Genomic DNA, 24,866 nt, shown 5'->3' with positions numbered 1-24,866 from the left:
GACACACAAGGTATTTAATCCTCATTATTTTTTAACAACTCGCATTGCATTTATATAGTTCCTTCCCAGCAAGCTCCGCCTTTTGTCAACATCCTTTCATCCAGAGCTCTTCAAATAACCTGGAACAAACCGGACAATCCAAATGGTCCTATCATTCGCTATGATCTTTACCGTAATGGATCAGTGATTTACAATGGAACGGCCAGGGCATTTAACGATACTGGGCTAACGCCCAACACATATTATTACTATTATATCATGACTTACACTGAAGCGGGAAGTACACGTAGTTACCAAGACAATCGTGTTTACCGAACACCTGAAGATGCTCCAGAAGGTATTGCAGCACCACTAATGTCTAATGTCAAGGCCCGTAGTGCTCAAGCAACATGGCAGAAGCCTAACATTACTAATGGAGTCATTACACAGTACAGATTGGTCTCTGTTAACAGCTATAGTTCATCTGAAGTTGTACATTGCCAAGGTCCATTCCTCTTAAGATGTGACGCTTCAAATTTAAAGCCATTCACTGTGTACAATTTCACTGCTGTTGTTTGCAATCAGGGTGGTTGCGGTCGCAGTCTTCCAACCCAAGTCACAACTCGCGAATCAGCTCCAGATTTCCAGCCAATGCCCAACATTACTCTAATTCCTGGCGGCCGTTCAGTTTACGCGACCTGGGATGAGCCACCTGTTCCAAATGGCAAGGTATTTCGCTATGAGCTATACATGCGTGCTTCTCCCTTCAGTGGAGGTGGTCAAGCAATCCTGCCTAACAGCCATGTTGATGTGCGAAATACTACAGTAACAAATCTCGTGCCTTATACCTTATATGAATTTCGAGTTGTTGCATATACGGCTGAGGTAAATGGGGATACATCAAGTGAATGGAAGCGAATACGAACAGCTGAAGGAGGTAGGTTTAAAACCTGTGTATTTATAATTTCATTGTGTTTCTAAGAATAAAGAAGACGATGACACTTTATTTAGGCAAGAACATCAATACTGGCTACCCTGTACTTTACTTGGTGGCTCCAGAATACTGGCTACCCTGTACTTTACTTGGTGGCTCCAGAATACTAGCTACCCTGTACTTTACTTGGTGGCTCCAGAATACAAATCCTAATTGATTTCGCAAACAAGACAAAAAAATAAAATGCATTTTTCTTGGACGTAATGTTTTCCCATTTCAGACCACGTCTCATTCCCTTGAGAATAAGATTCTTTCTTTTAGTTGTATCCATGTTCTATGTGTATTCTCATAGGGATTGACACGTGGTATGGACAATGGGAAAATATTACGCCCTAGGTAAAGAGGTCCATTGGACGATTTGCTATGTGTATATGTTGCAGTTCAGTTCATTATGTGTATGGGATTATAACGCACGTTTTTTAATTAAAAACTGATTTTCTATTGTTGGGTTTAGAAAAAGGTGCTTCTATCGTATATGATGTTTTTGCCTCATATACGATAGAAGTCAATATCTCAGGCTCTCAAGATGAGGTCATGTGCCCCGATGGAGAAACACGTACCTTTTGAAGTAACTTAATCGCCTTGATAGATTAATGGATAGATTATTTCATTGGGATTTCTAACGTCTAGCGTTTTGGAATATTTTAAAACTGATTCAAAGTGTTTAGGTGAAATATTTTGTGTGAGGAGCTTTTTCAACTTATAAGTGGCTTCTAAGGTTATTCTTGGGTCCATGAATGAGTCACGCATGCTCATGTATTTTGGTATTTATTGACTATAGGTAACTTAAAGAAAAATTATCTAAGACTAAGGTTGAATGTAATTTTCTTGTTTCAAATAGGACGTTTGCATGATGGCGTCATTTGACTCCCACTACCATGATGCTTCGCGAATTTTCTTTCTTATTGAAATTTGTATTTCCCTATGAGAATAGTAAGACAATTGGTGCTAATTAACTGAATAAAAGAAAGTGTGCAAGGGAGTCTGGTAGTAGAGGTCAGTGACGCCATCATGCAAACGTCCTATTTAAGAAAATTTAGATCCAAGCTGCCTCTACAAACTTTTGAAAATGTAATATATTATTAAATTCCAACTTGCAAAGAATTCGCGGGTACCAGAAGAGACAACAATGACCTATGGAAGAGTCGATATAAGTAAGGAAATACCAGCCGTTCCAAACTAAGTTTGGCTTGTTGGTCTAGTGGTATGATTCTCGCTTAGGGTGCGAGAGGTCCCGGGTTCAATTCCCGGACAAGCCCTGTTTTTGCTGTGGGAGTATAGGAGAAAAACTGTCTTTTACAATGTTTTATTACTTTTCATCAAAAATTGAGTACTGTTTACTTCATTTTGACATGTCGAAGTAACCTTGTCTAGTGATCTAACTAGTAATAAATTTCTATATATATATTTTTTTTAATTTAAATTTTTCCTATTTTAGTTCCAGGCGGGGAATCAGAAATTCAGCCCCAGTCCAGCGCAGTCGCTAGTGATGCTATCGAGGTCAAGTGGAAGCCACCTAGTTTGCCTTACGGGATTATCGTCCGTTATCGAATAACAGCTTACCAACAGTCGTCCGTGATTGTAAGGGAGGAAGCGAATGGAAAAAATCGATCATCTGTTGTGAGCGGCCTTTCTCCTTACACGACCTACAGATTCACTGTGATTGCATGCAATAGTTATCGATGTACGGGAAAGAGTTCATCTACCTCTGCTAGAACATTACCATCAGGTATTCAATGAATATCATTAAGTAAAAAATATGTTAACGTCTTATGTATCATACGTCAGCCACATAAATGCGTATAAGAAGTCTCTGAATTTCCATGATTGCTTTTGTTCAAAAATGAATTTGCATAATTTCTTCGGCTCAAACCTGCAAAGTTCGAACGCTGATCCAGTGCATTTATAATATTTTAGCACTATCTTGCCATACTCCTTCTTCTTATCTGTCGTGCTCTCATTGGGTTTCTTTATTGCCACCCTCCCTCCTTTGCGCTTTTTTTTTGGAGAGTTCCGCAAGAGCCCCGCCACTCCAATCTATCTTATTCGTTGTTGTGCAATGTTTTTTACATTGCAGACCACTTGTCATTTCCGAGAGAATATGATTCTTTGTTTGAATTGTACCAATATTCATGTGTTTTCTAAGTCTTCTCATACACAACCGTTAAACATAGAAACCACGGGATGCTCTTTGGAATGACACGTGGTCTGTAATGGGAAAACATTGCACCACGATGATCAAGGTCTATTCTTAAGCAGGAGTACAGTGGGATCGCCGTAAATAGCCCATGATATAGATGATTTGGTTATAAATGTGTTATGAGTCTTTTCAATATCATGTTCGTATTTCTTTGAATAATGAATGCAAGTGTATTTTCTATTTTAGCTCCCAGAGGACAAGGTGCTCCAAACATAACCAAAGCGAGCTCTTCCTCCATTTCACTAACCTGGGCACAACCACAGATTCCGAACGGACCTCTGCCACCATCATACAACGTCACTCGTTCATCAGCTGCTTTTAACCAGCCACCGCAAGTGGTTACTGCTGGTGTCCACTTTCCAGGGCTTGGCTTCTATAAGTTTCCAGCAAATTTTGTACCACCTGGAGCTGTCAACACTATTGAGCTTTCTTTCCGCACTAAGTATCCTGATGGATTATTGCTCTTCTTGGCGACAGACAACTTACAAGAGGATTTCCTTGCGATTGAGTTACGTGAAGGGAAGCCTTGGTTTATCTTTGATTGTCAAGATGGGCCTGCTGCATTCACAATCCGCGATTCCGTCCGTTTTGACGATAACAGATGGCATCATTTAAGAGCAGACCGAAGAGATATTACTGGGACCTTAACAATTGACGATGGTTATAGTAACCGTGGTTCTAGTACCCCTGGCTCGACAACTATTGGCGAAAACACTGGAGTTTACATTGGTGGACTGCCATCAGACTTTGTTATTAAAAGAGACGATACAGGAAATGCGGTCATAAGACGCCATGGATTCATTGGTTGTTTAAGGGAAGTCAAATCAAATTCTAAACTATTTGATTGGACGGCAGCATTGGAAAAGAAAGGAGTTGATCCAGAATTAAATTCTTGTCCAGTTATTGGGATTGATAAAGGGGCTTTGTTACGTGGTGGTGGTTTTATCGCTATAAAATCAGGTATCTTTACTGGTGGAGTGGTTTTTGTTTTAGAACTTTCATTTCGTACCCAGTTTAGGTCTGGAATATTAGTGTTTGCCTATGGACCGTCTTCACATGTTGCCTTACACTTAGTTGATGGAAAAGTCAACGTTAAACTACGTGGAACTAATAACCAGACAAGTGTTCGGGCGAGTGAAAAAGAGGTCTGCGATGGCAAATGGCATCATATAAGCATCGCAGCACTTAATGGGTTTAATTTTGTTATTTCTGTTGACGGGAATAACAACATAATAGATCCAATCACCTATATTACAATCAACTCCGATCTTTACATCGGTGGAGTCCCTGTGGAAGAGGAAGAAGTGGTTGTGAGAGTAAAGAATGCTGGGATCGATAACTACGACGCGTTTGGTGGGTGTATAAAGGAGGTGAAGGCGGCAAAAGCCATTTATCTAAATAAAAATGTAACAAGGATGAGGAATGCTGACCTCGATGGTTGTGTGTCAGATTCTCAAGTGAATGCTACTCTTTCCGGGGGAGGTTTGTGTCAAGTTACTAGCAGTACTGATTTGGTTACTCAGACAACGACGCTATTTACTGATTCAACTGTCGAGCCTTTTACAGGTAATTTAGTTGCATTCTTACGTGAAGTTGTGTTTTGTCTATTTACTTCTTGTTGCTTATAACTTTCCGTGCTTTAGTATCCAATATTTACTTTGAATGCTTGGATCTCTTTGCAGACTATTTATATCGCGTTGAGAGCTTCCATAAAGGTACAACTGGCTCTGCTAAAAGTGTTCAGGTTTGGACTCGCAGTGGTCAAGGAGGTAAGCTACGTATAAGTCTACCTTGTCTTGCTTTTGACTGCGCATGCATTCAGATTGTTTTAACACGCAATAACCTCATCACTAGTATTTGAGCTTAGCGTTAGGTGCTTGTTCGGTGATGGGATGAGAGGGACCGGGCAAATAAAGTCGCGGTAACCATGGCAGCCCTGATAACTCACCGTGCACCGGTCGCACTGACGGTCTGTTCAGTGGAATACTTACCTATATATACCTACCATAGGGAGGGAGCTCGGGAGAATCCAAAAATAGCGTTTAGCGTGTGGTTGCCAGAGGCTAGCGATTACGAATATCGTAATGCATACGATTGTTGGCCGAAGGTCATTTTTGCGTGATCAGCAGGCCTACGACAAATGGAAAATAGCGGCTAATGTAGACTACTCGCTGCTACTCAGATCGAGTTTAACTTTACGTCAATTTCATTTAACCACATAAATCTCTGTTTTCAGCACCCTCGGGTATAAATCCTCCTACAACTGTCCTCCCTCTCGATGATGGTCGCTCAGCACGTGTTACATGGAGTCGTCCAGGCTGGCCGAATGGCCTAATCATTCACTATCATATAATAGCACAGAATCTGCTTGATGGAACAGAGGTAGTTACAAAAGTCACCGATGCCGAAAATCTAAATTCAACAATAATTGGCTTGACACCATACACAGATTATGGCATCAAAATAGCAGCATTTACTATGGGTGGGAATGCCACTGGACCAGCTGTCAATACCACCACCAAACAAGCAGGTTAGCAATACAAATGAATTTTTAACTGATTAAAGTAACCACTCCAATATCAAGCTTTTGTATGGCTTGATAAGCTATCTTCGGTGGTTCCTGACCTATTGATATTTCTTATTCTCTTAAACAGCTCCAGAGGGTGTTCCTGTACCAACGAATGTTTCATACCCAAGGACTCTGGCCCTTAGCTGGTCACCTCCGTCAAGTCCTAATGGAATTATAACCAGATACAACCTTACGATTGATGGTACATTAGTGTATAGTGGTACTGACCGGCAGTTCAATATAACGGGTCTAAAAGTCTATACACGCTACACTTTGCAAATTACCGCGTGCACCAAAATAGGGTGCACCTCTGGACTGGAACATCATGTTTATACAGGCGAGTTACCACCGTCCGGACTTTCACTCCCTACATTATACGTTGAAGGAAACGATTCCATACGTGTCCAGTGGAACGAGCCTACAGAACCCAATGGTGTAATTCAAAGATATGAAATTCACATATCGACTACTGAAGAGCTTGGTCCTAACTACAGACAAGTATATAATGGTCCAAGAAGCAATTTAAGTGCTGTTATCAAAAACTTGGTAACAGGAACTTTGTACTACATACGGGTGAAGGCTTTCACCGGAGGCGGGGGAACCTTTAGTAATGCAAGTTCTGCCCGTACAATATCGGGTATTCCTAGTGATATTCCCGCTCCCCGAGTCACTGCACTGGATCCTTATTCATTGCATGTAGAGATCTTACCGCCAAGGCAACCCAACGGTATTATTACACGCTACGAACTTTACCAAGATGAAAGTCCAACACCAGTGATTAACGGGACACTTACCAATTACACAGCATCAGGATTTACAGTTTATAGTCTGCACACATTTTGGGTAAGGGCTTGCACAATCAAGGGATGCAATCGAGGGATGGCAGCAAAGGCATATACGGGTGAACTGCCACCGAATGGTACAATTCAACTCAGTGCATCAGTTGTTAGTGCAACTGAGGTAAAAGCCAAGTGGACCGCAGTAGCTCAACCGAATGGAAACCTGTCTTATCACCTCATGATCAATGGAACTTTCCTTGTTCCTGGGTCTACTACATTTGAAACGGAAGTAAGGATTGAGAATCATCGAGGCCAACCAGAAAAAGATATAGCGTACAAAGGACTTTTAGCAGACAGCAACTATGTCTTCTGGGTCAATGCTTCAAATAGCGCCGGGTATATTTTGAGTAACAAGATCAGTGATAAAACTCCCGAGTCTGGTAAGTTTCTCTTATGTATGAACCTTATTTTCGGCTCTTGTTTTTGACTTTCTTTGCTATTTCGCTGCAGTTCCTCTAGGCGTATTGGCGCCAATCGTTACTGTGCTAAGCTCATCAGCAGTAAACGTTACATGGCAAGAGCCTTATCTTCCTAACGGTGTGTTACTTGGATACATACTGTACCAAAAAACAGCAAGCGACGGCAACGAAACTATCTTATACAGCGGTAACATGTTTAATAGTCTCGTTACGGGACTAGAGCCCTACACGATATATTATTATCGCATTAGTGCACGAACCGTAGAGGGGGATGGCTTTGGAAACTGGACATCCATTACAACTCTTGAAGCTGGTTAGTACTCGTCTATATATATTTTTGATTACAATTAACTAATTACAATTATTTACAATTAACTAACACTCATCATGGTAAGTAACAAACATTTTTATATTCCTAACAGTTCCAGGTCCTTTAGATGCCCCTCGGGTCAATCCCGATTCAAAAGCAATGATTCTTGAGTGGGATTTGCCGTCCAAGCCCAATGGTATTATTCAGCTGTATTCCATCTACATGAACGGTTCTTTTCTATTGAATGTAACGGGTAACACAACCAGATACCGTGTGACAGGCTTGGCTCCCTTCACTTGGTACGTCTTTGCGGTCAGTGCTTGTAATAGTGCTGGATGCAAAAGAAGCTCTTACTCTTCGCCATCAAGGACCTTGGAATCTGGTGAGCAGTTCTCATTTTTCTGATTGTCCGGTCGTATTGATTATTATTTTTGCTCATACTGTAGTTTACTGTTAGCATTCATTCGGAAGGAGTTTTTTTTCTGATTTAGATCATTGCTATTTAATTGAAACTTCTATCATATTCTATTTCAGTTCCATCTGGTCTTGAAAAACCAAGTCTTAGAGCCCTGTCACCAAGATCTGTTGAGATCCGATGGAGTGTGCCAAATGTCACAAATGGCATTATAAGATACTACTCCATCGACCGCCGAAGAGCGGGTGAAGAAACGCCCATCAATATTACGAATGTTCTTGCTTCCAGTCATCGGGTGTATGTTGACTACACCGCCCCGCCGTTTACGTCACTCGAGTATAGAGTCGTTGCTCATACTGGTCAAGGGGGTACACCGAGCCCTTACAGTAACATCAGCACCGGAGAAGGAGGTAATTACTTTTGCTTTACAAGTTTCAATACTGTCGAAACTGCTCTGAAAGAGAGAGACAGGGTTCCCAATCATAGCTGTCTTACAAGATTGATCCTTGTACGATAAATTAAGTATTAACAGTTTAATCTTTCTTTAGATCCCGAAAACATCGGAGCACCAATCGTTAATGCTGTGAGTGCTTTTGCATTGAATGCGAGTTGGTCTTTACCAGGCACTCCTAATGGTTACGTCATTAACTACATCGTGCGTGTCCTGGACACCTATGCTAATTATTCAATGGGCAGCTCAAATATATTCCAGTACACCATAACTGGACTTAAACCTTATACCTTGTACAGGTAAATATCGATTTTTTAATGGTTGTTTAGTTGCTCTGCTACTCCGCTGTCTCTCATCACTGTGTAGTTCAAGCTTGGGGGCATGCTAAACATGTGAGCTGGGTGTCAGTGATAGTTGTGCTGTGTCCCCTATTTTGTTTCTCACTCTGGATACTACTGTTTTTTTCCTTTCGTAAAAACGAAAGGTGATGATGACGACGCTGGTAATGTTCATGGATGGTGATGATGAAGATGGTGGAGGTGATGGTAATGTTCATGGATAGTGATGATGAAGATGGTGGAGGTGATGGTAATGTTCATGGAGGTTGATGTTCATAGATGGTGATGATGAAGATGGTGGAGGTGATGGTGATGTTTATGGAGGTTGATGTTCATGGATGGTGGTAATGAAGATGGTGGAGGTGATGTAAAAATCATTATCTATTCTGTCATTTTTCAGTATTGTTGTGAGCGCTTGTACTATTGGTGGGTGTGGTGACAGTCCTGCAACTCAAGAAAGAACACTTACTGATAAGCCCTCGGGCCAGCCCGCGCCATCAGGCATTGCTTTGACTTCAACCTCAATACGTGTTACTTGGAATCCGCCCAGTGACCCCAATAGTCCTATTCGATATTATGAGTTATACAGAAAAACAATAGAAGAACCTGTCAATCCTAATTTTACAGCAGTTAGCGATTATACTAGTATCTACAGTGGCATGCAGCGGACATTTGATGATACTGGACTTGGGATTTACTCGTTACAACGATATAAGGTAAGCAGACAACCCAGTTCTTATTGTAAATCAAAGCATTAGTCCTCCAGTGTTGTGGAATGACAAAGTTTTGATATGAAGCTATCAGCGTGTTAAGAGCATGATAGGTAGTGCTTGCCCGTCATTGCAGGAGAGATATTTATTCTACTGGCTGAGAGAGCAAGTCACTGTTGTGAACATTTTTCCATGTTTTCTTCTTTTCACAAATCTAAGTACCTTGTGTTTGCTATAGTTTTTTGTCATCGTCAAAATGGTAGGCGTAGGTTTCTAACGTACTTAAATGGTTTACAGAACGAATCGGATTGCTTTGATTAGGAAGTATTAAAAATGTGATATTTAGAAATGCTTTGAATACTTGCTATAAACCTTTTTATGTATAGGTTAATGTTTATACAACAACTGGCAGCTTATCAAGCCCTTCAACAGATCTTCGGTCTGGTCCTGCTCCTCCATTAGCTGGTCCTACTGTTAATGCCTCAGCTATCAACCACACTACAATACTAGTCACCTGGAATCCACCTCCTGTCGCTCTGTTACGAGGTTCAGTGAACATCTACACTGTTTTTTACGAAAACGTCGTCACTAACGTTGTTCATCAGTTAGAATTGCCAGGCAACCAGACCAGCCTGGCAGTAACCGGACTCAAACCAAGTACACGCTATCGTTTCTGGGTAAGAATGTTTTTCTCTACATTTACCATTTTAAATTGTTATTCAGCTATTTTTATTTAAACTTTACAACTAGTAATCATGTGAAAACAACAACAACAACAACAACAACAAACAACAACTATTTGAGGGAAAGAAGAACAGGACACATAAAGAGTCCCATATAAAAATCATTACAATTTTTTTCTTGGTATCTTTTAGGTAACTCTAAATAATACGGCTGGAAAATTTGCAAGTGTCTGGGTTCCTCAACGCACTCTTGATGGAGGTTCGTATCTTATTGTCAAATTTACGGGCTCACAATTTTCTAATTTTTGTTCATTTTATATTGAATCCATGTTTTCATGTCACAGTTCCAGAAGGTTTTGAAGCACCTGGTCTGTATGTCAAAAGTAGTACAGAAATACGAGTAGACTGGAAACATCCTACGACACCTAATGGAAAAATAACTGTTTATATTATCTACGCGTAAGTTTTATCAGTATATTTTCCTCTTGAATTTCATATGCAGTAAGTGCATAGTGATCTGGTTTGCTTTGGCGCTGTCGACAAAACATTACATTCTTCGCTTGCTTCAAAGCGTGCAGAAAAATAGCGTAACGTTGTGCACGAAACATTGAAGGCGTCTAGAAACTAGTATTTCCTTGGAACATAAAAAGGCCTAATTTTTAATATTTGTTTGCAAATAAAAAAAAAAAAAAAAATAGAAAAAAAGAGAAAGAGAGAGGGCGGAAGGAAAAGAAAAAGAAAGAACGAAACGAATAGACATATCGAGAATCCCGACAGACGGGAGAGAGTACGAGGAAAAAATGTAAAATATTGAAGAAATTAAAGCCAGAAAGCATGGTTTCCAATATTTTATCAGACATTTTCTTTATGGTTTCTTATTTTTCTTATTTTTGTAGCAATGGCATATCAGTAGCCAATGCATCTGCGAGTTCAACAGTATTTACTCTTTCCTCTCTCGTGCCCTACACCATGTACACTATAAGGGTAAATACTTCAATATTAGTACCTAACGTTTATTGAGTAATATTTTTGATTTACATTTGTTTTATCTATAGCCTTGTTCTTGATCTATTGTTCGTACAAACTTAAATCCATATTCTTATTATTTTCAAGGTGGAGGTGTGTACCGTGTACGCCTGTACAAAAAGTCCTCCCAGTTCCATAACAACTCTCCCTGCTGGTAATTCATAAAACCTGTGTTTGCGATGTTGTTTTCTTGCCTTTTAATATTACATCGAACATAAAGTTTGTCGAATTTTTTAAAATATGCAGTCAGTTAATTAGTGGAAATGAAATAACAATGATGTAGAATAAAGTTATTAATTTTAATTTTTTTTAAACTTTTTTCTCTGACTTTTTAAGTGTTTCAAATAGACGTTTCGATCCGCGATCTATGTTCAAACATTTAAAAAGTCAGCGAAAAGAAGTAAAAAAGTGTTAAACGTGACTCCTGACTGCATTTTCAAGATATGTATAGTTCATGTGTAGTTTCTTTGGTCAAGCCTGGGGTGCTTATCGTTTAAACCAATCCATCTGGTTGAAAATTCGTTCACTAATGGAAAGAAAAGAGCCGGAAACTCCGACTTTCGAAGAATGGTACACTCTTCTATCGAATGGACCGAAAAGAAAGGAAAACTGTATTACTTCAATCGGGAGACCGAGTTTTCCGGAACTTTCCGAACGGAATGATACATTCCATTTGTTCTTTTAAACCGGACTTTCAGGTTTTTCCGGGTAAATGGTAAGCACTTCTGGACTGCGGACCTCGAAGTAACTGAATTCCCTATAATGTTTTAATTGAAAACACTGGCCTTTTTCTTTCTTGTTCTCCATGAGGAATTGGCAATCTAGTAGCAAGGGGTCTGAGTTTGCCATTATCTTTTGTATAGTTTATTATCGAAGGTATAAATAACATTAATTATAATTACAACTGATCAGTTTTTTCCCGATTGATTGTATTTTTTTAGCCCCTGAAGGTCTCACTCCTCCACGGCTTACTCCTGGACCAACTTTCATGGATGTCAATTGGAGTAAGTTTATTAAATCGATGACAGCTCATTTTGGCTGATTTATTGCTGTTTCTTCATTTGCTTTATTTTGTCTCACAGGATCTCCTTCGCGTCCAAACGGTATAATTGCTAAGTACATGTTGTTCAGACGCAAGATATACAGTTGCCCCACTCCTCCTCCCCCCGTGGCAAAATGCACGTATATCGAGTGTAATATATCACAAGAGCTGTGTGGAAGGTCATGTTTTAACCCAAGAGATAAGGTAATAATAATAATAATAATTTATTGAATTTGTATAGCGCAAATCTCAATTGGGGTATTTTCATTTGCGCATCTGTACCATATCTACTTGTATTTACATGCCCCTTCCTTGGGAAACACGGGTGAAGTAGCGCTGACAGAACTTTTTCGTCTCTCACCAATGTGACTCTCGTTTGATTCCTGAACTCACTGTCGTATGTTTTTAGAGTCACACTTGTGCTTTGAGGCTCCGCTACGAATCAACAATTCTCAAATCCTAATAGGATAAAAGCCTGTCTGGGGAAACTTCTCTTCTAAATCACTTCTAAATATGAGCTTGATTTGATTTAATATATTGTAGAAATAGATATATCTTTACAAATAAGTAAAATAGTCCGCTTAAAAATGTTATCGATACTCTGAAATATCAGATGGAACAGTAACTTTTGTGATTTGTTGAACCTTCGAATTCTCTCTCAGATTTGCTGCAGTGGTGTTCTTCACCAAAGGGAACCCGCGAATCCAAACAAGGAATGTTGTGGAACAGCCTATGTACTAAAGAATAACCCTGATGATGTATGCTGTGGAAATACTTTTCATGTCAGGCAGAGAGATTTTCAGTGTTGTTATGACAACTACTTGCGCGTTCCTAGTGGTAGCGTGTGTTGTCGTCGTGTTGATGGCGGTGTTGCAATGAATGCAGGAGATACCTGCTGTGGTGATGAGCCGTATTTCGTGAATGGTAGCAAGGTTAGTGGTTAGAACTTTCGCAGTTTTCAATTATTACTCCAGCATTTTTTCAGAAACAAGTACTTGTTGGAGCAAATGAACAGCTTCCTTTGATATACGTTACTTTTTTTCCAGGTTTGTGTGTGTGACGCACTTTACGAGCGCTCTCCTCCTAGACAGTGCTGCGGAGGAAAGGTGGTTGCTGGTGCTCAGGTGTGTTGTGGAAGTCAGTCGCTTGGTATCGCATATGATTATGACTCTGAAAACACCTGTTGTGGAACTCAGTATGTTAGTGAGAAAACGACCCTTTGTTGTAAAGATCCTCTTGGGGAAGTTAAGGTAAGTTCTTATCGAACTCTATGTGTCACATTTCAGTTTTCGTCTCAACGCACCAGTTCAACAGTTTTGACAGAGAAATGTAATCATTTTGTTTTCTTAGGTTTACAACTACAGCAGTTTTGCCGACAAAAATAGCAAAGCAGAAAAGTGCTGCAATCAAAATAAAGTGCCAAGAGGGTTAAGCTGTTGCAACAATGTTGGCTATAATATCACATATCAGACATGCGCTGACCGATCCAGCAAAGGAGAAACAGACTGTGGGTTAGGAGTCGTTTGCGATAAGGCCCAGGAAAGCTCTGCCAGATGTGATCGCTGTGACTTCTCAACAAGCACCCTTCTGTGTGGTTCTACCAAAGGGTATTACAAGCCAACTACAGTGCCAACAACACCAAGGATATGTGCATCTGATTTCCTAAAGCTTAGTGTGCCAGCCGGTGATTCTGTCCTAAGTTTTAGGGACACTAATCTATCACCTCACACGGAATATCAATATTATGTAGTGGCGATTAACGCTGAGGGAAATACTACTAGTGAAATGGCAAGAAATAGAACCCTTATGGCCAGCCCTGATGGTTTGGCACCTCCAGTTGCCACTGCAATATCTTATTCAGCTATTCGTGTTATTTGGAAACCACCTTCAGTAATGAACGGAGAACTAAAATCATATGTTCTTTTTCGTATCAACCAGCGTACAAACAAACGGGAAAAAGTATACAGTGGGTTGAGTCTTACATATACTGATTTAGCCGGTCTCGAAGCGTTCACTGGGTACAAATACGAACTGCAAGCGTGTACAACAGAGTGTACTAGCGTTTTTTCCACAGTTACCTTCACGAAAGAGTCATCCCCATCTATTGTTGGAGCACCTACTTTGTTCGCTTTATCATCCTCCAGTATCAACGTATCATGGTCTCTTCCTCCAAAACCAAATGGCAAGATTATACGATATAACATCAGTCAAATTATAAACAGTACATACAAAGTTCATCTTAACCCTAATGACAAAGGACTTGGAATGTCCCTAATAGTGAACAACTTGAAACCCTATGAGAATTACACGTTTCAAGTTGTTGCATGCACGAAAATTGGATGTAAAGAGGGACCTTCTGCTTCTGTGCTCACTCTTGAAGATGCACCGGAGGATGTTCGGCCTCCGACATTAGTGGCTCTTGGAGCACGAGAGATCGAAGCTACTTGGTTTGAGCCAGGTGTTCCAAATGGTATCGTCTACTTGTATTCGTTGTATAGGAATCACACTATCGTGTATAATGGTACTGACAACTGTTCCATGAGTGATCAAGGTAAATACAAATGTATTTACAGAGATCAAGGGCTCAGGCCTATGACTGTGTATAGCTACTATGTGGCCGCTACAACTAAAGGTGGTACAACCAGAAGTAGTGCTGTTAGTGCACAAACGCCCGAAAGTTCGCCCGAAGAAATACCTTTACCAACTCTGACACCACGATCAGCTTATTCAATATATGCTGAATGGAACTCACCCAGCAATCCTAATGGTATCATTACTGGATACGCCATTATAGTTGACGGCACTGAGCATAGCACAGGTTTGACTAAAACCAAGCTTGTTGAAAATCTGCAGCCATATACGAGATATGAGTTTAGAGTCAAGGCGTGTACCAGCAAAGGTTGTGGAATCGGAGATCGAGCATATGCTAGGACGTTGGAGGCACCGCCTGCAGGAGTAAATCCACCCCGGCTTGAAGCCAAGGAGTGGAATGTGGTGTCCATATCATGGGATGAACCTGGGTCGCCAAACGGCATCATTACCAAATATAAAGCGGAACGCCAGCATGGTAACGAAGTACCATTGATAGTTTGTTTAAAAACGGGATTAACTTTGTCTACCAGAACATGTTTGGACAGTGGGGGAAATCTGAAGGGATACACACAGTACGAGTACCGGATCTTGACTGAAAATAGCGCTGGCATCGGATATAGTTCTTGGAGTATTATACGTACAATGGAAGGCCCTCCACAGGGAATTAAACAGCCAACAGTTTATGTAATCAATGCAACTGCCGTAACCGCTTTTTGGGAAGCACCATTAGATCCAAATGGTGTTATCATTCATTATGAGCTTAGATACCAGCCTTTAAATGTTTTAGACAGTAATATTTCGGTAGCCGGGCGAGTCGACCGCAATACGTTCAACATGACCGTAAACATTTTGAAGCCCAATACGGACTATCAGTTCTTGATAGCCGCAATCAACACGAGACGTGAGGGTGTAAGTTCATGGACCTCAGCCAAAACCAAGGAGGCACCTCCAGCTGATTTGAAGCCGTTCAATGCAGAAAGACTCCCCGGAGGAACGTCATTACGACTTTACTGGGACCAACCTGGAAGCCCAAATGGAATTATAACTCATTATAATATATACAAAGATAATATCAAAATATTTGAAGGAAAAATTCGGGAATATATTGTCACAAAGCTTACGCCTTACACCGCGTATGAATTCCAGTTGGAGGCTTGCACTTCTGCCGGATGCACAAAAGGGGATTCAAAGTCAATATATTCAGCAGAGGTAAACCCTACTGGCCAAGCTGCTCCAATTTCGGGCTTTGTAAACTCCACAGTTGTTGTGCTAACCTGGCGGCAGCCTGTTGTACCAAATGGTGTTATTCAGCGATTTGAAGTACTGCGCAGGACAACAACATTGCAAGCCAGAAAGAGACGATCTGTTAGTGAAGATATCGTATATTCGACAAATAAGACGAACGAAACCGTATTTAGCTACATGGATACTGGACTAAAACCATACACTCGCTATCAATATAAAATTCGTGCTTTTAACAATGGCGGCCAAACGGACAGTGATTGGCTAAATGTAGACACAAAAGAAGCCCCGCCAAGTCACGTAATCCCACCAAATGTAATAACTTTGGACGCTTATAGGCTGAATGTAACATGGAGAGAACCAGACAATCCAAATGGAGTCATTCAGTATTATTTAGTATATCGTAATGGTACCATTATACACAAAGGGAGTAATCTTTACTTTTTGGACGAAGGTCGTGAACCATATACAGTATATAGCTACACGATATCTGCATGTAGTGGAGGTGGTTGTAAGGAAAGTATGCCCGCTTCACAACGTACGGACCAAGCCGCACCAGCGCAGGTCAGCCCACCAACCTTGTCGGCTTTAAGTGCGATTGCGATTCGAATTGAATGGAACATTCCTGGCAAACCAAATGGTATAATAACTGCATACAAGATATACGAAGGAAGAGGTTCTTCCCCTATCTACTCAGGCCAAGATCGCAGCTTCACTGTAAGTGCTAAAAAGCCGTACACAGAATACGAATTCTCTGTAGAAGCTTGTACAACGGCTGGCTGCACTAGAAGTATTTCTTCAAAAGTTCGTACTCGGGAGTCTACTCCTAGTTCTATGGCAGCGCCTGTTGCTACTGTTGCAGGTTCTCGTACTGTCCGTGTCTTGTGGACACCACCGACAGAGCCAAATGGTATTATACTTTATTATATACTTTCTAGAAATGGGATACCTGTGTACAATGGATCTGACGTTCGATATAATGACTACGATGTAGCGCCTTACACAATTTATGAGTACACGATATATGCTGTAAATAATGCCGGTCGTGGTCTTGATAGCCCAATCGGGCGTAACCCTCCTACAAATCCTGGTGCACCTGACAACATTACAGCGCCTTCATTGATTGTGTTAGGCTCAAATTCCATTCGTGTTAAATGGGAAAAACCTGGACTTCCGAATGGCAATATTATTAAATACTACGTAATGTACAACAACCAAGAAAAAGACGCCTTCTTGGCCCTGGAAACTGTCTTAGATGCACTTGAAGCTTATACCCTTTATGAAGTACGTATTAAAGCTTGTACTAATGCAGCCTGCAGTATTGGCGAAATAGCTAAAGCTAGGACGTCTGAGGCAGTGCCAGCGTCGCAGGGACGACCTGTTATCCCAAGTGAGTCAATCCAAGCACGAAGTGTGCGTGTTACTTGGGGCGAGCCTGCAAAGCCAAACGGTTTTATCGTCATGTACACTTTATACCGCCGAAAGGTGATAAGAGCAGTTGGTGCACGAGCATCATACGGTACTATCGTCTCCGTGCATAACGCGTCAAATGGTACTGACCTTGCATTCACCGATAAAACAGTACTTCCATACTCTGAATACGAGTACCGAGTAACATCAACCAATAGTAAAGGATCGGCAACAAGTGGATGGGCTGTTGTCAAGACTCTTCCAGACGTCCCAGAAAACGTGCCAGCCCCACAGATTACAAAGAAGTTCCAAGATAGACTTGAAGTATTGATTAAAGCTCCTTTAACGCCAAATGGAGAAATCCGTAATTATGTACTTATCAATGCGGGAAAGAATGTGTCTGAAGGACTAGAGACCTCCAGAATGATATCAAATCTAGAGCCTTTTACTGTTTACAAGATTCAAGTCTCTGCTTGTACAGATGCTGGTTGTACAACGAGTCCTGATGTCAGTGAAACAACAAGTGAAGGAACCCCAACTCAATTTAGTGCCCCTACTGCTGTGAAGATCATGTCAAGATCGGTTGACTTGGCTTGGGACGAACCTGTTAAACCCAATGGAATTATAACACGGTTAGTGCTTAACAATTTCTTCTAAATAAATTCTTCGTTAACTTACCATACGATGTACGTGCTTAGAAAGAATCTGAACTTCACATGAATAATTAATGAGTATTTAGACCTATCAGGTCCTTCAAATCCATCACGTGCATGGATCTTTATACCTGATAATAGTTCAACATGGATATCTTTATATAAAGATTTTAAAACCTTTATAAAGGACCAAAAGAGTACAAAAGGTTGATTCTTCGACTTACTTCCTTCAAACTTCACAGTTAACTCGTTCTTTTACTATAACACGCTCTTTCCAGGTATGGCAATTACTCTTCTGTTCTGTGAGTTTTGGAATTACACGAAAGCTAATTGCAATTGAAACAAATCGTGTCCTATTTTTTTAGATGTAATTCTAATTACTGAAGTATCAATTGAGTTTTCTTGCATTTTATACTCGTATGGTAAGTTTTATTTATTTTTTCCTCTTTTCTGCTCCAGATACGAAGTGTTGCATCGCATGACTTGCGTCAAAGGATCATCCTTCGAAATACCATCAAATGGCACGAGTGCTGGTCTAGAAAAAAACGCTACTGTTGATAGTCTGATGCCATTCATCACATACGACTTCATTATTCGTGTTTACAACAGCAAATATTCTGGGCTGTCTGATGTCAAGGCCGTGACTACTCTGCCTGAAGGTAAGACTATCAGGCTGTTATCAACATAATGTTTCCAAAATTATATTAAGCATTTTTCAATTTTCCTTTTTTTAATATATATATTTTAGTATAATCGACAAGATTGGGCTTGGTGCCTTGTATTGTGACCTATGTTTCGGTTAGGTGGATGTCGCAAAAAAGCTGATTATAATATTTCTTCCATTTCTCTTCCACAAGCATGCAGTAATGGCTTGACCGTTTGCTGTCAAGTCTTGCCTTATTGATCTAACTAAAATAAAACTGAATCGATTGAGGAGATCGTCCGACATATTCCACTATAAACTGTTTTCCAAATCTATTTTATTTCTTTTTTTCCTTTTTTTTTTCGATTTCAGTTTTGATTTTTCAAAAACAGCCTGGTTGTTCGCAGTATAGTTTCTGTCTATTGCTTATTTGCTGACAAACGATTCTAATATTATATTCACAAGGAACAATGTAAAGTGTACAGTATTCCAATTCAATTCCAGATCCTCTAGCTCTGGCTGATTCTCCTCCTCGCGTTAACGTAACTGGTTTCCACGTCTCTGTGGACTGGAGTGAATGTTTTATATTGAATGGACCACTGGACGAATACACACTGCTAGAAAAAGGTGTGATTGTCTTTCGAGGGCAAAAGACAGCCAACAATTTTCCAAATAGGGCACGCGGAGGTAGGTTGTGTTGAAAACTATCAATAGGACGCCTTTGTGCGGGTCTATTGTCTTAACATCTTGCGCGCTAGCTGTTAGAACTTTGCCCAGTTGTACGAATTCGACGGATAAATCTTATACAGTAAAGAATTGGTTTGCATGTATCAGCATCACCTGATCCACTGGAAAAAGATATATCCGTCGAATAGCGCTATCCTCTCTTTGCACAGCGGGATCAGAAAAGTAAAAGGCGCTAGGACAGATGGATTGGATTATATATGTATATAATATAGTATATAATATATATCAATAATACATGCCGAAATCTACGAATCTTGCTACTTGCTACTGAAACAAACACATATATAATCAGTCGGTCCTAGCACCCTTGCATCTACAATTAATTCCATATTTCTTACCTTTGTGTGTATTTTCTCATGTCGTTTAGAGTACACCTATGAGGTGACCGTGACGACCATCGTAAACGGTGTTAGAAAGACAGCTCGATCTCCCAAAGTAACTGTTACGGTTCCCAAAGAAGGTAAGAAAAATAAACATCCTGCAAACTTCGACACATTCTCTTCAAATGTAGTTTTACGTCGTAGAATTTGTGTCAGAATCAGATTCATTAGTGTTGGACGGTAGTTCACCTTATGAGATTAAACAGGGAGAGTATTGCTAAATATTTTCAATCACCTGGGTTCTAGGACCCCTTGTCTTTGACTCAACGATTCTTTTATGGTTTCTCATCAACATTAACACCACAGGTAGCCCAGGCTTACCGTTAGTGTTGAATAACTGAATCGATCGATCGAGAGACAGACAGACAAAGATTATATGGGTATCATATGGGTATTTTTTAATTCTCATTTTTACGCTTTACAAAGATTTTGCAATAGCAGATATTATGGATACATGCAAAGGAGCCCAGAGGGGGTGGGGATGGGGGCTCGACGGACCTTTTAGGGTCGAAAATGAGACCTCGCGTACCTTTTAGGGTCCCCTTTTAGGGTAAGATTTGTTTGTTTTGAAAATATCAAACGTCATACATATAATGGTTGGAAACGTTGTCATTTTAAATGTGGTCGTACCTTTTAGGGTCTGAAATCAGCATTTCAGTTAATTTATGCGTACCTTTTAGGGTCTTTATCAAAACCGTCCGTCGAGCCCCCCTACCCAATTTTTAAAATTAAGAGTCTCCCCCCTTCCCCCCCCGGACAAATGAGATGCAAATGAGACAACAAGCATTGTATCGAACCGAACTTGTATGATTCTTAAACGAAAAAATAAATCATTGTGAACTCAACTATTATAATAACAGTATTGAGTGTATAATCTTTATGTTTGTTATAGGAATCGTTTTGCCGCCTTCGACAGCCCAACCTCAAACATCTCCCTTCTATAAAACCATCTGGTTTATTGCAGTAATAGTCTTGATAGGCATTCTACTCCTGTTCCTCCTTCTTGCCTTGTGTCTGAGAAAACGCACTGGTGATAGAACTGTATATGTAAGGGAAAGGGAACCCCTACCCCCACGGACAAAAATGCGCTCCAGACCTCCATCTATGTCAAGTCTTTACTCGTCATCAGACAGAAAAGGAGGCAGTATGATCGTAAGTCATCGATATATTTATTCATATACAATAGAGGTTTTTTATTTATAGAGATTTATAACTTTATTTATCTGGTTGGTTTGATTATACATGCATGTCACGGAAATGTTTTGTAGTCTTACTTTGCATTTCTTGCCCTTTTTATTACGCTTATCATCACCAAGATTCGTTTCGAATCTATATCGGTGTGCTTTCTTCGGCATATTGTAAATTTCTATACAGTATGTGTGTAACCCATCTCGAGTAGTTTCTTAGTTAGAGCGGTTTTTGTATTAGTGGAAAGCATAAGGCACTGAATCACATTACGTACGCGGTACTGCATGTCGTAACATTATAATAGATTCTCATTGTCTTCCAGTAACTCAACCAATTAAAACGCGTATTTTCTGTGTCCATTCCCATTTATGCGAAAACCGCTCTATTCTTGGTAATCAATGCTCTTTTCTTACTTATTTCCTATCGTAATTAATGCACACCGCTGTATAAACATTTTTGTTTTAAACTATTGTATTGGTTACTTTACTGTTACCCTTTTTTCAGGATCTAAATACATTCAGTAATGGCAGCACAGTGGCTTTGTTTGATGGTAGCGGAACTCCCATTCGAGGAACTCCTAAGCCTGACCGTTATGACAGCATTGACCGCTACGAGAGGTACAATCGAATTAATCGGTCACTTGATCTAACTGATGGCAGTCTAAACAAGTTTGGAATGGACGAGAGTTCTGATTGGAATGATCTCCCTCGAACCTATAGTTACAGCAATAAAGATTCTGGTTTTGTAAGTATAGCAATATCTCTTTAAGGCTCTTTCGAGATCCTGCACCGGTATGTTCCGAACTTGGTATCCAAGTTCGACCGTAGTATCGCTACTCACTAAATAGCTTCTTATATTTTTTGAGACGACAATATTTTATGGTATTGCCGTTTCAACTAGCCGTCAATATTTTGTTGTATTGTCTCAAAATCGCAATTAGTTTATAAAGTTACAGTAATCATTCCTTCTTCTCATTAACTTTTCTTTTCGTTTTCTAGTTCATGGAAGATAAGCTGCCTATGTCTGACAGTGACGAAGAAAGTACTCCACGTCATAGCTTTAAACGCGAACAGTACTTTACTGATACTCACTTATGATAATGTAGAAGTAGATTAGGTTATTATTCGAGTTATGAAGATATATTGTTTCATAAAGAGCAGATTGTCTTGTAAAATCAGTGTGGCTGAAATAGCGAATCGGTAAGCATATTTTCAACGATTTTAGACAGTCTGCTATTTTTTCCCTACCAAAATGAGACAAAGAAGCAAAAATCATATGAATATACACATCATAATATCGTTATTCTTTATACAATATGTATAGTTTTGTAATTAGGATATTGATAATTGAGCAATATACCAGAACATCATTTCAAGGAAAATTAGTAACACGATCATCTTGTATTAAGGCTGATTTAAGGAACTCCAGACCATCAAAACTGGGAAAAATTTCGTTATAATTAAGTTTCCTTTGCATTTCAAATAGGCAAATATATGTAAACATAGCAGAAAAAAATAGCTTGAATTGTTTTGCATATTTTCCAGTGACTTATTATTGATACTTTTGATTTATTAATTAAATAATGTTTAATTAAATTATCAGTTAAATTGAATTGGACTCTTTTGGGTTTGGGGTATCAAATGTTAATATATATATATATATATATATATTTGACGACTACCCTCAAACGCTCCTAATACAAATGAAAATTCAATAGTGGTTGTCTGCATTTCTATTCAATGTTCCATCCCAAACGAGTCAGTCAACAACTACCTAATCATACCCAAGTATTTACATAAATGGTCATAAAGGTTGCAATGGAAACATCGGGAGTAAGACGTTAAAATTAACTGTATCGATGCAAGCAAAAACTCTAACGTCGACCATTTGAGAGCTAATAAACTAGGTTTAGACAACGACATGTTGAACGTTAGACTCGTTTGCATAATTCAGTTTTGGTTCAAAAACTTACATCATTTTGATTGACGGCTGCGAAAAATCAAAAGACCTTTAGGTTGGGCGAATTGTTTTTCCTTTCATACCACGCCATTCTCTTGAAAACAAGATTGTTTGAGTTGTATCCATATTCATGTGTCTTGTCATGCGCAATAGTTAACAAATAAATGATACTAGAGAATGAAACGTGGTCTGAAATGGATAGACCATTATACCCAAGCTAAAGGGTTCTATTTCACAAAACACTGAATGTCTGAGTTTGCTTTCCGATGGGAAGTATTATATCTTTACGAATTTTTATAGAACTCTCTGACGTCATCTATTCACATATTCATCTATTCAACACTAAACATTGCTCCATGCCCTTCTTGCAAATAACTTGTTGATTTGCTGAGTATTAAACTAACGGATATTTTCATTACAAAATACAAATAAATGTAAATAGAACACAGTTAAGTGTTGAGTAGATGACGCTCTCCTTGAAAGATTCGCAGAAATATAATAATTTCCATACGAATATCAAGTAAAACCTTTAACCAGAGGACGATTTTGGTACTAGTCTCCCTTTAAATATGTAACGTGTTGCGTGAGGATTGTTTGGGTACACCATTTCCAGAAGTCGTCTCCTATACTTGATTTAGTATTAAAAAGATTAGCAAAGAAGACGGCGGGAGTATGTTTTCATGCGCCCATCGTCACGAAACCTGCACCCGCGTCAGAACGTGAAATTCAAAGACTGCGAATGACGTCGGAGGAAGCAACCTAGGGGGAGAAGGTACTCGATCGCACGTTTTTGCTGTAACGTCTTTTCTAAACTAGTTATATTTTAGCATTTACCTCGCCTCTGCCCTACAGAAACGAGGTCAGTAAGGGAGGTGGCATTCATTATTGTTGCTTTTAAATGATCATTTTTGAGGTTTTCAGGTTCTCTTCCAGCTGCTCCCACTCCGGCTCAGTCTGAAGTTTTAGATAAATCCGCAATTCATTAGTTTTTATATGACATTTCTAGTCCTGGTATAATATTAGCTCGTTTTCCAAAATCACGTTATTAATCACGCATTGGTTTATTAGCTTGTTTTTAGTTTGAGCACGTTAGTAGATAAGTATAGATGCAGCATATTTATAACAAAGTCTCGGAAATTGGCCGATATCAATAGCTCAAGCCAAAAACTAAAAAAAAGAAGATATATGCAGAGCTTTATCCTTTCGCTTATTGGCGCTTGTAATCACCTGCCCCTTCAAATCTGTAATAGCCAGATGAAAAAGACCATTCAGAGTCGGCTTCTTCAAGACTCTGGGTTTCAATTGATCTGCGACTTCGAGGTAAACTCATCTCCGATCGCGATGGACTTGTAGAATAGGGCAAACTACCGGAAGGTGAACTAGGTGAGGCACTTTGTGTTTTTTTACTTTGAGGTAGGTGCATTGAATGGGGTCTGGAAGGTTTGCTGCTTGATAAAGATTGGAATGATTCTGCGATAGATGACCGTATTTCAGAGAAGCTCTTCTTCATGTCTGCTATGACGTAATCATCATCTATAAACTCAATGTCGTCGTAGCTGTCATAGATAGAATCGCTGTGAGATGACAAACTTCCTTCTCCTATTTCATCTTCTCTGCTTGCTCCTGGCATATCAGCTCGATTGTATGATAAGATGGAACCTTCACTTGAAAGATGTTTGCATATAGGATTTTCTCCCTTGAAGTATTTCGCATCATGTGGATGCGATGACACAAGTTCTTCTTCCAGAATGCCTTCCTCATGGTCAGACTTTCTCTCTTCGCAAAACCCTGTAATGCATTTGGAAAAGCATTTACTTTTTCCCTCAATGTGAGAGAACCCTTTTCTTCTTGTTTTAACTTGATCGTGCTTTTCACAATATATCGATTCAATGGGAACTTTACTCTCGCCATCCGATGAGACGCACCTCTCGCAACTGAATTCAGAACTTTCTTCAGTCTTGAATCTCTTTCGACGCTTTGGCATTTTAGATATATTCCAGGATGGGTTTCTTCCGATATTAATTGCTAACAGCTTCTGCAGAATCGCTTTCCACAGATTCAACGAAAACTTCTTGAT

The 24,866-nt window shown here is 39.7% G+C and overlaps 1 protein-coding gene and 1 non-coding gene across 2 annotated transcripts in view; both read left to right on the top strand.

Annotated features, from left to right (window-relative positions):
• LOC116305614 (usherin) overlaps window positions 1–22,763 on the top strand; it is a 34,600-nt gene extending 11,837 nt beyond the window's left edge. The window contains exons 12-38 of the mRNA XM_031715560.2: window positions 59–916; window positions 2,412–2,702; window positions 3,360–4,739; window positions 4,856–4,942; window positions 5,410–5,703; window positions 5,828–6,961; window positions 7,032–7,313; window positions 7,423–7,692; window positions 7,845–8,135; window positions 8,274–8,475; window positions 8,915–9,230; window positions 9,611–9,901; window positions 10,100–10,166; window positions 10,252–10,366; window positions 10,804–10,891; window positions 11,021–11,087; window positions 11,875–11,937; window positions 12,016–12,179; window positions 12,638–12,907; window positions 13,022–13,225; window positions 13,326–17,851; window positions 18,332–18,531; window positions 19,020–19,202; window positions 19,630–19,722; window positions 20,535–20,794; window positions 21,335–21,574; window positions 21,829–22,763. Coding sequence (XP_031571420.2) covers window positions 59–916; window positions 2,412–2,702; window positions 3,360–4,739; window positions 4,856–4,942; window positions 5,410–5,703; window positions 5,828–6,961; window positions 7,032–7,313; window positions 7,423–7,692; window positions 7,845–8,135; window positions 8,274–8,475; window positions 8,915–9,230; window positions 9,611–9,901; window positions 10,100–10,166; window positions 10,252–10,366; window positions 10,804–10,891; window positions 11,021–11,087; window positions 11,875–11,937; window positions 12,016–12,179; window positions 12,638–12,907; window positions 13,022–13,225; window positions 13,326–17,851; window positions 18,332–18,531; window positions 19,020–19,202; window positions 19,630–19,722; window positions 20,535–20,794; window positions 21,335–21,574; window positions 21,829–21,927 — 12,335 coding nt within the window. The 3' untranslated portion in view covers window positions 21,928–22,763. The remainder of the gene's footprint in view (window positions 1–58; window positions 917–2,411; window positions 2,703–3,359; window positions 4,740–4,855; window positions 4,943–5,409; window positions 5,704–5,827; window positions 6,962–7,031; window positions 7,314–7,422; window positions 7,693–7,844; window positions 8,136–8,273; window positions 8,476–8,914; window positions 9,231–9,610; window positions 9,902–10,099; window positions 10,167–10,251; window positions 10,367–10,803; window positions 10,892–11,020; window positions 11,088–11,874; window positions 11,938–12,015; window positions 12,180–12,637; window positions 12,908–13,021; window positions 13,226–13,325; window positions 17,852–18,331; window positions 18,532–19,019; window positions 19,203–19,629; window positions 19,723–20,534; window positions 20,795–21,334; window positions 21,575–21,828) is intronic.
• On the top strand, window positions 2,161–2,232 carry Trnap-agg (transfer RNA proline (anticodon AGG)). The gene has a single exon. It is a non-coding gene; the product is annotated as a tRNA-Pro (tRNA).
• Window positions 22,764–24,866: the final 2,103 nt, after the last annotated feature.

This window comes from Actinia tenebrosa, unplaced genomic scaffold (assembly GCF_029948245.1).
Source record: "Actinia tenebrosa isolate PJP-AT-01 unplaced genomic scaffold, QUT_ActTen_1.0 PGA_scaffold8__29_contigs__length_14323225, whole genome shotgun sequence".
NCBI classification, from domain to species: domain Eukaryota; kingdom Metazoa; phylum Cnidaria; class Anthozoa; order Actiniaria; family Actiniidae; genus Actinia; species Actinia tenebrosa.
This window is presented reverse-complemented; position numbering and strand designations above follow the sequence as displayed.